We start from the raw sequence: 18,469 nt of genomic DNA, 5'->3' as shown, positions 1-18,469 counted from the left end.
ATTTCCTTAATTTTGGAGAGGTGTCACCTTCTTCACCAATGACCTTCTCACCTCATCAGTCTATTATAGAATTTCTACATCTATATCAACAATGTCTCGCTTACCCCTAATGCAGATGGCCAGACACTATAGCTGACTTCTGTGTTCTTCACCTATAGAAGCCCCCTTTCCCATAAGTCAAGCAGGCCTACCGGTACTTAGTTGCCCCCAGGACTTACACACATTGCTATGGTGCCTGGTTCACCACACCAAGGCAAGAATAAACTGAGCACAGCAACCAGATACTTGCGGTTGGCAGACAAGCAGAGTGGTTCAACGACAGTACAACGGGTACAAGGCAAGCAAGGTTCAGAATAGTCAGGGTTAAATCCATAGTCGAAAGGCAGGCATAGTTCAAAGAGTAGTCGATATCCAAACTGAGGTCTTCAACGAGGGAATCCAAACAGCAGAACCGGGCTGACAGAGAACTTGGAGCACATGTTACAAACGCAATATCACAAGCATGAGACTGCAGGCTTGGCTGGCTTAAATCAGCTTTGGTCTCCACCCAGAGACTGACCACATCAATCACCTTGCAGGTGGGAGACAGAAAGAATACATCACAGCCAAAACCAGGATGCTGGAATGAGGAGCAGGAGCGCAACTGTCAGGAACCATAAACCAGGCAAAGGCAGAAAATGCAGTTAAAATCACATCTTTACTGTAATAGAAAAAATAACACAGAACAGGAATCTAATCAAAAACAGAAGCCAGGGTTTGGAAGCCAGAGCGGGTAATCAGACAAGCCGGGTTCAGACACCAGAAATCAGTGTTGTCAGAAGCCAAAAATCAGGATCAGAAATCAGAAGAGACGTCAGCCAGGCCAAGTCATAACAGGAACACAGCAGAGACACACTGGAGATGTTGACCAGGCAAAGGCATGGAGAGAATTAGCAATGCAGTTTAACCACCCCGGTACCGGGCACTTTCACCCCCTTCCTGCCTAGGCCATTTTTCAGCTTTCAGCGCTGTCACACTTTGAATAACAATTGCGCGGTCACGTAACAATGTACCCATATGAGTTTTTAATCATTTTTTTCACACAAATAGAGCTTTCTTTTGGTGGTATTTAAAGGAGAAGTCCAGCCTGAGCTCATTTGGCTGGGCTTCTCCATTGGGTCACAGAAGAGCAATTCGTTTTGCACTCCTGTGACCTGTTTTCAGCGGACAGCGGTCTGAAGTCCTCTCTACCGGTGCTTCTGCATTTACATGTGACCGGCTGTGATTGAACACAGCCAATCACATAGTTAAAGAGCCGCGTCATCGGCTCTTTGCAGAGATCGGGGTCGTGCCCTGTGCTAGCAACATGGCACGTCCGCGATCGCCACGCTGCGCGCGAGAGAGCGGCCGTTCTGGGGCGACTTCATATGAGGTCCACCCGGAATGAGAGCCGCACCGCTCCTCTGTCATTTGGCGATGGGCGGGCGTTTGGCGGTGGGCGGGCGGCAAGTGGTTAAATAGCAAGCCCTGACAACAACACACTCCTGACAAAAGGATTATACTACCTTTATTTCGTGGCAGGATATAGGCGGTTTATTTAGGGGGGATTGGAATATGAATGTCTTTATTTTGTAAGTTTCAAATAAGAAGAAAGAGGGAAAAATGTAATTCTGGAATTTTTTTTTCCCATAATGATCTCAGATATTCATCCTAAAATGTGATCAGTAAAGTCTCCGGAGTATACGGAGATCACAGGAATATGATGTGTCCTGGCAAAACCCAAAGACACAGTTTACCTTTCAGTTTAGGAGAGGTGGGACGCACCCAGGAGAAATGATTCTGCTTACAGAAACCTCACACAGCCCCCCCTCCCCCACAGCTCCTCCTCCAATCAGAGTCAGAGAATCCTATGACATCACACTGACCTCACAGCACCTCCTCTTAATATCCCTCTATCCGACTCTTTTTTTCTGATGCTCTTAGGATGTGGGCTGACCCCCTGGCCTCCTCACTTCCAAAGTAGGCCTGTTGAACATGTATTGTATGTAATATCAGAAACCTCAGCATGAAGTGGGGTTTACATAAAAAAGAGACCTGACTAGTGAGGTGAGGAGGATTCTGGGAATGTCATTTGATTTTACTATTTGTGTTCAAATCTAGTAGGAGTTTTCCTCCTGTGAAGTCTGGAGATCATATGACCATCACATTGCCTCCACCTCCCTCCCTGATAGAATAGAGAAATAAAAAGAGAATTCTAGAAGTCACCAGAGAGATCATCGTGCTGCGCAAAGGAGAGGTGAGCGGTGCTGGGAAGGACGTTATGTTGGACAATCAGCCACCCCTCACATCACCGGGTAAGAGGAGACTTTATTGTAAAGGAGAGAGCAGTACGGAGGGTCCACCTAGATCCCCCATCATCTGATAAACACATAGAAACAATGTATTCAGTCAGTGTGTGTGTTTCCTACAGATGGATCCAGTAATGGGAACCCACCAGAGAGATGTCCCCGTCCTCTGTATTCCCGGGATTCCACACAGGAAGGTCACACCATCCCTCACCATCATCAGGTAGATGAGGAACAATCACTGATTAGTATCATTTTATACACAAGCTTGTTTGTTACAATAAATGAATTTATATATATATTTAGAGTGGAAACTCCGGGGATTGTAATACTGTTGTTAAAGAAGAGTATAAAGAGGAGGATGAGGAGTATGGGGTTATGGAGGAAATTTCTGAAGGACACAAGGATGGCACAATGGAGCCACTTAACACCAGCAACCCACCAGAGAGATGTCCCCGTCCTCTGTATTCCTGGGATTCGGCACAGGAAGGTCACACCATCCCTCACCATCATCAGGTAGATGAGGAACAATCACTGATAGTATCATTAGGATCTGTACATTATCTGCATTGTTACCATTGATGTCATTTTTATTATATATTAAGAGTGGAAACCTGAGAGATTCTAAAGTTGAGGTTAAAGAAGAGATAAAAGAGGAGGATGGGGTGATGGAGGACAATAACAAAGATCTGTACCAGGACACCATGGTGGAGTCATCCAGCTACAGAAACCCACCAGAGAGATGTCCCCATCCTCTGTATTCCCGGGATTCCACACAGAAAGGTCACACCATCCCTCACCATCATCAGGTAGATGATTGACAATTACTGTATTGGTAGTTATCTACAAACATGTTTGTTACAATGAATGTTTTATTATATATTCAGAGTGAAGACCTCAGGGATGATAATTTTGTTGTTAATGATGAGTATAAAGAGGAGGAGGAGGAGTATGGACTGATGGAGGACTTTTCAGATGGACACAAGGATATGATGGAGCCAACTAATACCAGGAACCCACCAGAGAGATGTTCACATCCTTTGTATTCCCGGGATTCCACACAGGAAGATCACACCATCCCTCAATGTTACAAGGTTGGTGAATCGGAGCATCTAGAACATGGACTTCTGGAGAGGATGTTTTTTTCTTTTATGTGATGTCACAATATTAAAGCTCTTATTTTACAGATGTCATACTCTCTCATTTTCTTGGTTTAGAGTGGAGATCCAATCGATATAGAATTTGAGGTTAAAGCAGAAGAAGAAGAGACGTATGTGAGGGATGATCAGCAGTCTATGGAGGAGGATGGAATAACGGGGACATTTATAGAGGAGGACACTCCTACAGAGATCAGCACAGGTGGGTCATTAACACTAAATCCATTCCTCCACCCATACTGCTCACTGATTGGTCCAGAGTAGGGCGGGGACTGGGTGATATCAGCCTGTAATACCCTGGTCACTTTCCTGAGCTGTGTTCCCCATCCTGTATTCCTGTATTTCTCTCAGATAATCTTCCTTCTCTGTGCTGCAGACACAATTTATGTATCTAGACTGGATTTATGGAGATTCTGGGGTTCAGCTGGCAGCAAAATGTTGATTTTCACCATAGGCATTGCTCAACCTAGGCACCAGTAGCATGTGTCTTGGGTCTTCTGCCCTATGCCCAGGTCTAGCAAGATCTCTGACAGAACAATTCTCCCAGGGTTACTTGCTCTTTTATCTGCTGACTGTGCCGGGTGGAGGGATATGTCTGTATAGTCTCAGACCCAAGTCACTGAGTGCAGTCTCAGGAGATGAGAGGCAGCGGTGTGGGACCTCTGCAACTTGTCTCCAGTAAACATTTAATCCACCACTGATTACGGAATACCAATATTATGAGTCCTCCTGAGCCTTACACTCTATACAGTAATTATATATTGCATATTAAATACTCCTGACCACCAGACTGTATACTGTATGTTGTACATTACATACTCCTGACCACTGCACTATATACTCTATTTTGTACATTACATACAGACTTTTACATGTTCATAATAATGTGATAACATCCCCCAACTTTGGAACCTTAAACAGAAAGTGATGATGTGGGAGGAGTCAATAACCCAATGATGGTGGTCTTCAGGATCAGTCCAATCTTCATCTTTGTTGTTCTCCCCCCATCCTCACTCTCTGACCTCTGGTGGGGCTCAGCCCCGCTGTTATTCATGACTAAATCATGGACTAAATAAGGAAATGCAGGACTTCTTGTGTTGGGAAGATGGCAATGAGTGATAGAGGGGGTGGGGACACTCATCCTATAATCCCCTCATCGCTGTCACTCCTATAAAAGACAGTTCTCGTTGTTTCCTCACTCTCTGACTAAGGTCCATGAATAAAGAAATGAACTGGTAGGAGATCAGAGGACCCATTTACTAGTTACCTTGAGGGGGGAATTGTAAGATCCTCAGAGACAAAGCTCCTTGATGTGGGCGGAGTCCTGGTTTAGGGGAACCAATCTGCTCATGTCTAGTAATAATCTTTGTATTTCTATTTTAGTAGATGGACGGGAGATGAGGAAAACCTCAGAGGATTGTCTCACTTTGTCTCCAGACTGTAAAGTAGAAGATGAGGACATCACACAGTATAGTCCAGGAGAAAACCCGACTACCTCAAATGTCCATCCGGCACCACACAGTGTAGATGGACCATCGTATTCCTCTTATCCTGAGGAACCTCAGACTGTGAGGGACGGTGCCGGACCATCGTATTCCTCTTATCCTGAGGAACCTCAGACTGTGAGGGACGGTGCCGGACCATCGTATTCCTCTTATCCTGAGGAACCTCAAACTGTGAGGGACGGTGTCGTCCTTCCAACAGATAAGAGGTTTCCCTGTACTGAGTGCGGGAAGCGTTTCTATAATAAATCCAAACTTAATGTACATAAAAGAACTCACATACGTGAGAAGCCATATTCCTGTCCTGAGTGTGGGAAATGTTTTTCAGAGACGTCCTATCTTTCTAATCATCAGAAATTGCACACGGGGAAAAAGTCGTATTCCTGTCCTGAGTGCGAGAAATGTTTTCCACAGAAAACCCATCTTTCCCATCATCAGAGATTTCACACGGGGGAAAAGCCGTATTCCTGTCCTGAGTGCGGGAAATGTTTTTCAATGAAGTTCAATCTTACCACACATCAGAGATCTCACACGGGGGAGAAGCCGTATTCCTGTCCTGAGTGCGGGAAATGTTTTTCACATAAGTCCCATCTTTCCAGACATCAGAGATTGCACGCGGGGGAAAAGCCGCATTCCTGTCCTGAGTGCGGGAAATGTTTTTCACAGAAGTCCAGTCTATCCAGACATCAGAGATCTCACATGGGGGAGAAGCCGTATTCCTGTCCTGAGTGCGGGAAATGTTTTTCAGTAAAGTCCCGTCTTACTGTACATCAGAGATTGCACACGGGTGAGAAGCCGTATTCCTGTCCTGCGTGCGAGAAATGTTTTCCACAGAAAATCCATTTTTCCCATCATCAGAGATTTCACACGGGGAAAAAGCCGTATTCCTGTCCTGATTGTGGGAAATGTTTTTCAATGAAGTTCAATCTTACCACACATCAGAGATCTCACACGGGGGAGAAGCCGTATTCCTGTCCTGAGTGCGGGAAATGTTTTTCACATAAGTCCCATCTTTCCAGACATCAGAGATTGCACGCGGGGGAAAAGCCGCATTCCTGTCCTGAGTGCGGGAAATGTTTTTCACAGAAGTCCAGTCTATCCAGACATCAGAGATCTCTCATGGGGGAGAAGCCGTATTCCTGTCCTGAGTGCGGGAAATGTTTTTCAGTAAAGTCCCGTCTTACCGTACATCAGAGATTGCACACGGGTGAGAAGCCGTATTCCTGTCCTGCGTGCGAGAAATGTTTTCCACAGAAAATCCATTTTTCCCATCATCAGAGATTTCACACGGGGAAAAAGCCGTATTCCTGTCCTGAGTGTGGGAAATGTTTTTCAATGAAGTTCAATCTTACCACACATCAGAGATCTCACACGGGGGAGAAGCCGTATTCCTGTCCTGGGTGCGGGAAATGTTTTTCACATAAGTCCCATCTTTCCAGACATCACAGATTGCACACGGGGGAAAAGCCACATTCCTGTCCTGAATGCGGAAAATGTTTTTCACAGAAGTCCAGTCTATCCAGACATCAGAGATCTCACACAGGGGAGAAGCCGTATTCCTGTCCTGAGTGCGGGAAATGTTTTTCAGTGAAGTCCCGTCTTACCGTACATCAGAGATCGCACACGGGTGAGAAGCCGTATTCCTGTCCTGAGTGCAGGAAATGTTTTTCAGTGAAGTCCCATCTTACCGTACATCAGAGATCGCACACGGGGGGAGAAGCCGTATTCCTGTCCTGAGTGCGGAAAAAAAAAATACTGAACTTATGATTAAACCAGCCGACAAGGGTGGAAACCTTGTAGTAATGGATCGTATTAGTTATAAACACATGTTTACATATTCTTCAAAATCGAGAATGGTATAGACCAATTTCTCGAACAGTTATTTAATTCTATTGCAATGAATATAGAAATATTATTGCTAAAGCTCACTCTAGGAACCTGGTTGATAAACAAACCTGGACCTTTCTTATTGTCCAGGAACCTAAAGTCCCAACTTTTCATGCTCTACCTAAAGTCTTTACCTAATCCCCCCGGGTGTCCCATTATCTCTGGATGTGGGTGTCTTAACTGAATATGCGAGTAGTCTAACTGATACATAACTGAGTCCTCATCATTGTTTTCCTATTTAATGAAGAGGATTAGGGCTGCGAGATCAGAGTAGTCACCACATCCCAATTATTATGAAGAATACATGAAAAAAAGGAAAACTGCAGGATTTGTCATAAAAAAGGATAGTATTTTTTAAATGTAAAAAATATGTTTTATTAACAACAATAAAAACATTAGCATAAAAAACAATGTTGCATATCAAGTTAATTTCATATACATATACAGACACTACCGCTCTACATGTTTTGCTTCGAGTGAGCTTCTTTAGGAGAGTGAGCTTCTTCAAGAGATTGAGCTTCTTCAGGAGTAGGGGCTTCTTCAGGAGAGTGAGCTTCTTCAGGAAAGTGAGCTTCTTCAGGAGATTGAGCTTCTTTAGTAGAGTGAGCTTCTTCAGGAGTTTGAGCTTCTTCAGGAGGTCGAGCTTCTTCAGGAGTGTGAGCTTCTTCAGGAGATTGAGCTTCTTCAGCAGAGTGAGCTTCTTCAGGAGCTTTAGCTTCTTCAGGAGAGTGAGCTTCTTCGGAGATTGAGCTTCTTCGGGAGATTGAGATTCTTCAGGAGATAGCAGATACCTCAATGCAGGGAACATGGTGACCACAGGGGGGCGATGTAAATATAGAATGAATAAATCCTATAAGGGAGACATATATGTATATGTAGAATGTGTGTGTGTGTGTATATATATATATAATAAGCCCTACCCTGAAAAGAAGACCTACGAGGACTTTAACTAGGGCTTATTTGGGGGGTAGGGCTTATATTGCAGCCATCACCGACAATCACGCTAGGTCTTATTTTCAGGGAAACAGGGTATATAAAAAGATATACCAGGACATATGCCCATTGTCCATAGCATATTGTATATCTATATTACTCTACAATTAAACCCAATTTACACTAAGGAGAAGAGATAAAGAATGATAGTAGGATGGTAATAAGTTACTGTATATACTGGAGTATAAGCCGACCTGAATATAAGACGAGGCACCTAATTTTACCACAAAAAACTGTGAAAACGTATTGCCTCGAGTATAAGCCTAGGGTGAGAAATGCGCAGCTACTTTAAGTGGAAAAGAGGGTCAACAATGCCCATTTGCAGCCTCACTGTGCCCATTTGCAGCCATAGGTCCCCCGAACTTCAAACTCGGTAGTTAAGGGTTCCTAGATGCCCCCTAGCTGCAGCCAAAATTTGGGGTCTCTGGACCCAAAGGGTCCCAAAATGACATTGCTGCAGATGGACACAGTTGACCAGATTTGGGGCCCCGTATCTCGGGGCCACCTGATGCTAGGAACCCCAAATTTTGATGTGCAAACCCAGTGGAACTAGCACTACATATCTAAAGCTGGGGTTCCTAGCACTAAGTGGCCCCAAGATACGGGGCCCCAAAGTCGGTTTGGAAAATGTCAAGCACTTTTCTGCAGCAGAGAATGACATTTTCCGAACCGACTTTGTGGCCCCGTATCTTGGGGCCACTTGGTGCTAGCAACCCCAGCTGGATATGTTGTAGTGCTAGTTCCACTGGGTTTGCACACCAAATTTGGGGTTCCTAGCACCAAGTGGCCCCGAGATACCGGGCCCCAAAGTCAGTTCGGAAAATGTCATTCTCTGCTGCAGAAAAGCGCTTAACTCGAGTATAAGCCGAGGGGGGCATTTTCAGCACAAAAAAATGTGCTGAAAAACTCGGCTTATACTCGAGTATATACGGTACCTTATTTAAAATTGATGTTGGTAGGATCAAAAAAGGAAAATATCATTCAGGCGAAAACCTGAAAAGAAAAATTGCCAAATGTGGGCTTAATGGAGTAGAGCCCAAGCCGGTTTGGATATCACTCCACTGGAGATTCCCCAATATTTGGTTCCCTTTGTACGGATATACACCGAAATTCGAAAGGCTAGCCTATAAAAACAATCCAAGTGGTAGAGGCTATTTTAGAAAGTTGAAGAAAAAGGATTGTTGCCTGGATCAACCAATGAATTAATTTTATGAGTAGTCGTTTTAACGGGTAAGTATCAGACAATCATGCAGGCAAAAGTCTGCATGCAGTTCACGATGCCCTATATATCATATAGCAAAAAACAAAAGAGAGAGAGTTCTCTTAAAGAGGGTCAGCAAGAAACACTGATGTTGATACAAACCAGCTTTATTTATTACCTAATAATATACCAAATTTAAATACAAAAGAAAGTGAAGAAAACAGCAGTTTGGACTGACGGTTACCACAAGCCAATTAAAATAGGACAACGTTGTCACAAGGGGTAATTAAAAACATATGGGAGCCGCGGCTTCACATCCACTCATACACAACATGTAGGGTATAGTGAGCTAAAGAATATAATGAAAATTTAATAATACTGCCCTATTTAAGTATCAATTATATGTAGCAATTGGCAAAAAAATAATATTGCAAAGTCCTGTATAGTAGGGGCGGATCATATATCAATAGCAGAGATGTGGGTGGATGGACGGTCTGGCTATAAATAAAGTATATTGTGGTTCAACATAGGTAAATCGATCTCATGAGGAATTAACGATGTCCAAATATTGCACAAACATTGTATGTATAGCAGCTGTTAGATGGCAAATCAGATCATGTCTCGGTTCCAGCAGGTAGAGATAAATTGTGCAGTTCAAAAAGCAGAGTATATGTCCATGGAGACAAGTGTAGGAGGTGCAAACAATACTGACATACGTTTTATAAAGACGCTGAATGAAATGGAAGGATCTCACCAGCCTCAGTAACTCCTTCGCCAGGTTTGCAGTAAGTCCTCAGTCCTCAGTTCCTAGGTCTCTACATGGATCGATGCCGCTGTGATAAGCAAATAGATGCCAAGATGAAGGAACCGTTTGCTCGTTGGTGAAGCCGCCGTAAGGCGGGTGTTTCAGTATAGAGAGATGTTAGTGGAAGAGACAAGCATCAGCTGTTGAGTTGTGCAGGAATAGGCCGGATCGAATAATACAGGTCGAATTGCCAGATCGAGTTGCCAGGTCGAATAGCGCGCGGCTCCCGGTGACGTGCTGACGTCACACGGCTGACGCGTTTCACCAGCCAATGGACGCTGGTTTCCTCAGAGCGAGGAGGGGTCAATGGTGAAGGGCTTAAATAGATATTGAGGGATGCAATTCCTATTTCTATCCACTAGATGTCACCATCCAGACCACTCACATGAAAGACATTCAGCAAAAGGAAAAAGACGTGCATATCAAGCACAAAAATGCCAGCCTTATCCAAGCACAAATGGCTTCAACTATTCCTAGATCAGGTTAAACTTGATCTCGGTAGGATCAACTGGGAATGGTTGGGATCAAGTAACCTAACCAGCTCTGAGAGAAAAGCACTAAAAGAATTACAGGAGGCCCCAAACTTGGTGATAAAAAGAAGTGATAAGGGTGGTAATGTGGTCCTACTTAGTGAAAAACTCTATGAGGATGAAGCTTTCAGATTATTAAATGATACATCTACTTATAGAAAACTAACTAATACCCCATTCCCAGCCCTGATAGACATTCTTAACACCAAGTTAAAACTAGCTATGGAAGCCGATCTACTTACTAAAAAGGAATACCTTTATCTCCGAGCTGATGACATCACTATCCCAACCTTCTACATAATCCCGAAGTTACATAAATCACTCACAAACCCTCCTGGAAGGCCAATTGTTTCAGCTATCAATGGTCCCCTTGAGAGAACTGGCAAATTTGTGGACTCTATGATCAAAGATATGGTAACAAAATTACGATCTTTCGTCCGTGATAGCAGAGACATACTCTCTATACTATCTCATTTCTCCTTGTCACCAAATGCCCTTTTGGTGGGAATAGATGTCGAAAGATTATATACATCGATCCCCCATCACTGGGGTATCCAAGCGACAAAAACCTTTTTGGACATCCATTTCCCCCTACTGGGAGCCCATAATGAGTTCATTATTGATATACTACAATTCATGTTAAGTAACAATTTTTTTCAATTTCTTGGGAGATTTTACCAACAGGTGAGAGGCACTAGTATGGGTGCCCCCTGGGCCCCTTCATACGCGTGTCTCCACCTCGGCCTCTGGGAGGAGGAGGAGGTTTATAAATCCTCGATGTACCTTGACCACTGTACTTTGTGGTCAAGGTACATCGATGATATACTCATGGTTTGGGAGGGCACAGCGGAACAACTTGAGGAATTTATATCCCAACTTAATACTAACGAAAGGAATATTCATTTAACTTATTCCTATTCTGCTGATGCCCTCTCCTTCCTTGATTTAAAAATCACTAGATGTGGAGATCGGATAGCAACTAGTACGTTCCGAAAGGAAACAGCAGCCAACACCCTCCTCTTGGCACAGAGCCATCATCCGAAGTCCCTAATAAAAGGAATACCAACGGGACAATTTTTAAGGATCAGGAGAAATTGTTCAGAGGAAGAACAATTTCTAGCTGAAGCACATGAGGTGTACAACAGGTTCAGAAAAAGAGGATACTCACACAATTGCCTTAAAAAAGCTAAAAATAATGCACTAGAAAGGAAACGTGAGGATCTCCTACTCACACAAAAAAACACTCAAGGACTTGAAAAATTAGAAAATGATTTCCCAAGAATCATCACTAGGTTTGGTGCACAATGGACAAAAGTCCAAGAGATTCTTAACAAACATTGGCACATCCTTAAATCAGCACCCCTAATTACAGATTTAATTAGCCCCAAACCATTACTTACAGCCAAAAGGGCACAGAACTTGGGCGATTTTCTAGTCCATTCAGAATACACCAGAACCATCAATAAAAACTGGCTTACTGAAAGAAAACCCCCCTCCGGCATGCATGCATGTGGACATTGTAACATATGCAAATATGTGGATCACACTGATCAGTTCGCCAACCCGAGAGGAGGTAGGCATTACCAAATTAAACAATTTATCAATTGCTCAACGACACGTGTCATATATATGCTCACGTGCCCTTGCAACAAAAACTACATAGGAAAGACTAAACGCCAACTCCGAACCCGGATTGGTGAGCATATCAGTGGTATTAGGAATAAGAAAAAGAATAAAGAAGGCGATCGACCTATTCCAGTACATTTTGCCAAATTCCATGACAGTAATCCAAAGGGCCTCAAAGTTAAAGGGATCTATGTGCTGAATCTACCCCCTAGAAGAGGGGACTTTGACACTATTCTCCTTCAAAAGGAGAAAATGTGGACGTACTATTTAGACTCTTTAGCCCCTAAGGGGTTAAATACAGAATGTAGTTTTCAACCCTTCCTAGAGAAATAATACCTTGTCCGTAAAATGCTAGGATAAATTTTCAATATGGCTATCACCATAAATAATCAACTTCTTCACTCTTTCTATTGCCAATCTCTTTAAGTCACTACATTACAGCCTCTTTCAATCGATATCCCCATTAGTTTTATTTTTGTGCTTGATATGCACGTCTTTTTCCTTTTGCTGAATGTCTTTCATGTGAGTGGTCTGGATGGTGACATCTAGTGGATAGAAATAGGAATTGCATCCCTCAATATCTATTTAAGCCCTTCACCATTGACCCCTCCTCGCTCTGAGGAAACCAGCGTCCATTGGCTGGTGAAACGCGTCAGCGGTGTGACGTCAGCACGTCACCGGGAGCCGCGCGCTATTCGACCTGGCAACTCGATCTGGCAATTCGACCTGTATTATTCGATCCGGCCTATTCCTGCACAACTCAACAGCTGATGCTTGTCTCCTCCACTAACATCTCTCTATACTGAAACACCCGCCTTACGGCGGCTTCACCAACGAACAAACGGTTCCTTCATCTTGGCATCTATTTGCTTATCACAGCGGCATCGATCCATGTAGAGACCTAGGAACTGAGGACTGAGGACTTACTGCAAACCTGGCGACGGAGTTACTGAGGCTGGTGAGATCCTTCCATTTCATTCAGCATCTTTATAAAACGTATGTCAGTATTGTTTGCACCTCCTACACTTGTCTCCATGGACATATACCCTGCTGTTTGAACTGCGCAATTTATCTCTACCTGCTGGAACCGGGACATGATCTGATTTGCTATCTAATAGCTGCTATACATACAATGTTTGTGCAATATTTGGACATCGCTAATTCCTCATGAGATCGATTTACCTATGTTGAACCACAATATACTTTATTTATAGCCAGACCGTCCATCCACCCACATCTCTGCTATTGATATATGATCCGCCCCTACTATACAGGACTTTGCAATATTATTTTTTTGCCAATTGCTACATATAATTGATACTTAAATAGGGCAGTATTATTAAATTTTCATTATATTCATTAGCTCACTATACCCTATCAACAATTTAGAGATGTGCATGTTGTGTATGAGTGGATGTGAAGCCGCGGCTCCCATATGTTTTTAATTACCCCTTGTGACAACGTTGTCCTATTTTAATTGGCTTGTGGTAACCGTCAGTCCAAACTGCTGTTTTCTTCACTTTCTTTTGTATTTAAATTTGGTATGTTATTAGGTAATAAATAAAGCTGGTTTGTATCAACATCAGTGTTCCTTGCTGACCCTCTTTAAGAGAACTCTCTCTCTTTTGTTTTTTGCTATTTTGGAAAGTTTATCCATAGTGCAAAGGGAAGGGACTAAAAATGAAATCATTCAGAGGAAGACGTAAGACAACATATTCAACTTACCCATCGATGGAAAAAGGTAACGGATGGAGGAGAGATATTCGCTCTCTCTCTCTCAAACTGGCCCTCTGACGGGAAATGGCGGCGTGAGCCGCGTTCATCGTTATTTCTATTTACAAGATACGATTGATCTCATTAAAGTGATTGAAGGGTATTTCTGTCCCCCAAACATGCCTGGCTTGTCACCATTGATGTGGAAAAGCCTCTACAACGCGATCCCACCTGATTTGGGATTAAGAGTTGTGGCGGGGACCATCTGCACGAACGGGGCCAAACTGCCTATAAAATACAATGAATTTATTCTGGAACTGTTGAAGTTCATTCTCGCGAGAAATCTATTTATGTTCGGCCTCATCCCGCTACCTCCAGGTGCAGGGGGGGTAGCGATGGGGACACGTTGTATATGTGCACCTACTGTGTCTGACGACGTTGCTCTGTCCAGTTAAAATCAGCCTATCTCTCTTTTTTTATCTTTATTCTCTTTTTGTAATATACTTCTAATATTGAATGGGCAAGTCTGTCTGCTGCCTTTGCTACTTTTTGAGCACTTGGGGTGACCATATGGATGCTCCAGTTTTCTGGCCAAAGCGCCCCGGTTTACCGCTCTGTTTATGCGCTCCTCGGCATCCCCACCTCTCTTTTAGCATCTTCAGCTATGATTAAGCACTGACTACAGTGTGAAACGCGTCAGCTTTCCTGCTTTGTGATGCTGTGGCATGTATTTTTATGATTATATTTAAATAAAGATCGAAGATTACTTTTGAGTGCGGCTGTCCAGGATTTCTCGTTTACCTCTCCCGTTTTACACCTGTCTTAAAACGCTCACCATTGACCCGAGAGGAACTTTCTCCCTCTGACCACCAGAGGGAGCTTTTTTTTGCCCTGTCTGGGGCTGGGGCTTCAGGACCTAGTGGTGACGGGTTGAGCGGTGGATGTGACGTGGTTCGTGCATGCGTGGCACTGTCTTTTCGTCTGCATCCAGCCTATCTGGCAGGATGGGGGGGTATTTAACCGCTTAACCACTTCAATACCGGGCACTTAGACACCTTCCCGCCCAGACCAATTTTCAGCTTTCAGCGCTGTCGCAATTTGAATGACGATTGCGCGGTCATGCTACACTGTACCCAAACAAATTTTTTATCATTTTGTTCCCACAAATAGAGTTTTCTTTTGGTGGTATTTGATCACCTCTGCGGTTTTTATTTTTTGCGCAACAAAAAAAAAAAGACCGAAAATTTTTTTCTTTGTTTCTGTTAAAACTTTTTTGTAAATAAGTAAATTTTCTTCTTCAATGACGGGCACTGATATGGCTGCACTGACGGGCACTGATAGGGCGGCACTGATGGGCACCGATGAGGGGGCACCAATGAGGTGGCACTGATGAGGTGGCACTGACGGGCACTGATGATGGGCACTTATAGGCGGCACTGATGGGCACTGATAGGTGGCACTGATGGGCACTGATAGGTGGCACTGGTATGCAGCACTGATGGGCACTCATAGGTGGCACAGATGGGCACTTATAGGTGGCACTGATGGGCACTCATAGGTGGCACAGATGGGCACTTATAGGTGGCACTGATGGGCACTCATAGGTGGCATTAATGGGCACTCATAGGTGGCATTGATGGATACTTATGGGTGGCACTGATAGTTGGCACAGATGGGCATAGATGGGCACGGATGGGCACTGACAGGTGGCATGAATGGACACTGATGGGTGGCACTGATGGCACTGCTTGTTTGCAGTGATGCCCCTAAGGGTGGCATTGCTGGGCATCACTGTAACATAATGGTGCCAATCAGTGCCCATTTGTGGGCACTGATTGGCACAGATTTGGCACACTGGGCACATGTGGATTGCCATGGGGTACATACCTGGCCATCCACATGTTGCTCGCTTCCCTGGTGGTCCTAGTGGCGATCCCTGGTGGTCCAGTGTGGTGATCTGCGGGGGGGCTGCGCTGATAAACAATCAGCTCAGACCCCCCCTGCCAGGAGAGCCGCCGATCGGCTCTCCTCTACTCGCGTCTGTCAGACACGAGTGAGGAAGAGCCGATCAACGGCTCTTCCTATTGACAGCGTGATCAGCCGTGATTGGACACGGCTGATCACGTGGTAAAGAGCCTCCGCCGGAGGCTCTTTACCAAGATCGGTGGAGCGGTGTGTCAGACTGACACACCGCTCCACCGATCGCCGCGATGCGCGCCCCCGGGGGCGCGCTGCGGCATGTTATCCTGCTGGACGTCATATGACGTCCAGTCAGGATAACAGAACCACTTCCCGGACGTCAATCCGCTATAGGGCGGGCGGGAAGTGGTTAAGGACCGAGCCTCTTTCTGAGAATTGTTTACAAGTTAAAAACATTTTTTTTTTCTAGAAAATGACTTAGAACACCCAAACATTATATAATTATTTTTTCTAACACCCTAGAGAATAAAATGGCGGTTGTTGCAACACTTTCTGTCACACCGTATTTGCGCAGCTGTCTTACAAGCACACTTTTTTTGGAAAAAATACACTTTTTTGAATTAAAAAATAAGACAACAGTAAAGTTAGCCCAATTTTTTTTTATATTGTGAAAGATAATGTTACGCCGAGTAAATTGATACCCAACATGTCACGCTTCAAAATTGCGCCCGCTCGTGGAATGGCGACAAATTTTTACCCTTAAAAATCTTCGTAGGCGACGTTTAAAAAATTCTGCAGGTTGCATGTTTTGAGTTACAGAGGAGGTCTAGGGCTAGAATTATTGCTCTCGCTCTACCGATCGTGGCGATACCTTACATGTGTGGTTTGAACACCATTTTCATATGCGGACGCTACTCACGTATGTGTTCGCTTCTGCACACGAACTCGTCGGGACAGGGCGCGTTTAAAAAAATTTCTTTTTTTTCTTATTTATTTTACCTTTTATTTTTAATTTTTACACTGTTCTGTAAAAAAAACCTCTCTCCTGCCGCCGATAAAAGTGATCTTGCGGAGAATCCACCACAGAGACCACTTTGATCTGAAAGCGGACCGCCGGCTGAAGAAGAGGGTTATGGTAGCTAGCTGCTGCCATAACAAAGATACCCCTCTTCAATGTTAGGACGTATATCGGCGTGCGGCGGTCCGGAAGTGGTTAAGGCCGCTTGTTCCGGCCATCACATGCTGCTGGAACCACAGGGACACGGACGCTACTGCAGGACGCCAGGTACTTCTCTATATCAATGACTATGGGAAACTCTTTACTATACATTCATTCTGATGTCTTGGTGTCGGCCATTGCCGTATTAAAGCACATATTGAGCGCTTTATGCTATTGAACTAATTCTGTTGTCTCCTGTATTGCCAGTCCTCTTCTGATTTGCTTGTCTCTTTTTGTTTCTCTTTTTTGGCTTCTTTAAAAGCTTTATAGACAAGTGCCGGTTTTGCGCAGATAGCTTATGTCCCTGGGTATCGAGTTCATTGCAAAACCTTGTTTTTGTAAGTTGATCTCTTTTTTTTTTTTTATATACAGTATTTTTCTTGGAGATTTATTCCCATTTTTTTATATTAAAATTAAATTTCTCAATAGAAGGCTTGTACCGCTAAATGGACAGCATCCCCTGAAGAAGCCCGATATATGGGCGAAACGTGTTGGGAACTCCATTCTACAGTGCTGTATCCATGAAATTGTATTGAAATGTACTTGCCAATTGTTTTTTAACATTTTTTTTAAATTCTGTCTTTTTATAAAACTTTTTATACTATATTTTGAGATCACTGGACCTTATTCTGCACCTTAAAAACCCCACTAAATTTCTCTTTATCCATTCAATTAAGGGATGTGGTGCTAATAATAAGTTGGCTTGCCCGTGGTTATAAAGCCCTTTTTTTGAGTGCGGGAAAAGTTTTTCAGTGAAGTTCAATCTTAACAACCATCAGAGATTACACACAGGGGAGAAGCCGTATTCCTGTCCTGAGTGCGGGAAATGTTTTTCAGATAAGTCCAGTTTATGAAAACATCAGAGATCTCACATGGGGGAAAAGCCGTGTTCCTGTCCTGAGTGCCGGAAATGTTTTTCAGCTAGGTCCACTTTTTGCAAACATCAGAGATGTCAAACGGTAAGAAGCCATATTATTGTCTTGAGTGTGGGAAATGTTTTTCACAGAAGTCCGATCTTTACAGACATCAGAGATCTCACACGAGGGAGAAGCCGTATTCCTGTCCTGAGTGAGGGAATTGTACCTCACTGAAGTCCTGTCTTCCTGTACATCAGGGGTCCCACACAACCCTTGAGGTGTATTAGTGAGTGCGGGAAATGTCTTGTATATGAATGTTGCTGGACATGTGGGGAAGAAGCACACCCTGATATACACCTCAGATATACTCCATGGCTGATCTTCATCATGTAAGAAACAGTTGATAAGGAGATCAGAGATCACCAAAGACATGGATGAAGTGTTGTACCGTGTTGGCCATTGATAGCAGGAAAAAAATTAAAATGGAGTCATTACCTCTCATTGGCTGAGTACATTTTGTGGTGTAAACTCTTGCAAGAGGTCTGTTTTCTCAAGTCGTCTTTCAGGACAAAACGCGTTAACCCCATCACTTAAAAGGCGGTCCTCTAGGCCTTTTAAAATAAAAATGGAGTCATTACCTCTCATTGGCTGAGTACATTTTGTGGTGTAAACTCTTGCAAGAGGTCTGTTTTCTCAAGTCGTCTTTCAGGACAAAACACGTTAACCCCGCCACTT

At 43.8% G+C, this 18,469-nt stretch overlaps 1 protein-coding gene across 1 annotated transcript in view; it reads left to right on the top strand.

Moving 5' to 3' along the window:
- The window catches only part of LOC141106786 (uncharacterized), a 157,842-nt gene that overhangs the window by 90,161 nt on the left and 49,212 nt on the right, over positions 1–18,469 (top strand). Inside the window, exons 27-33 of the mRNA XM_073597714.1 lie at positions 2,450–2,547; positions 2,631–2,840; positions 2,930–3,133; positions 3,212–3,418; positions 3,542–3,683; positions 4,865–6,711; positions 17,741–17,836. Of these exons, the coding sequence (XP_073453815.1) occupies positions 2,450–2,547; positions 2,631–2,840; positions 2,930–3,133; positions 3,212–3,418; positions 3,542–3,683; positions 4,865–6,711; positions 17,741–17,836 (2,804 nt within the window). The remainder of the gene's footprint in view (positions 1–2,449; positions 2,548–2,630; positions 2,841–2,929; positions 3,134–3,211; positions 3,419–3,541; positions 3,684–4,864; positions 6,712–17,740; positions 17,837–18,469) is intronic.

The sequence above is a fragment of the Aquarana catesbeiana genome, linkage group LG08, assembly GCF_042186555.1.
Source record: "Aquarana catesbeiana isolate 2022-GZ linkage group LG08, ASM4218655v1, whole genome shotgun sequence".
NCBI lineage: Eukaryota > Metazoa > Chordata > Amphibia > Anura > Ranidae > Aquarana > Aquarana catesbeiana.
The sequence above is the reverse complement of the archived record's forward strand: the minus strand, read 5'-3'. Positions and strand labels throughout refer to the sequence as shown.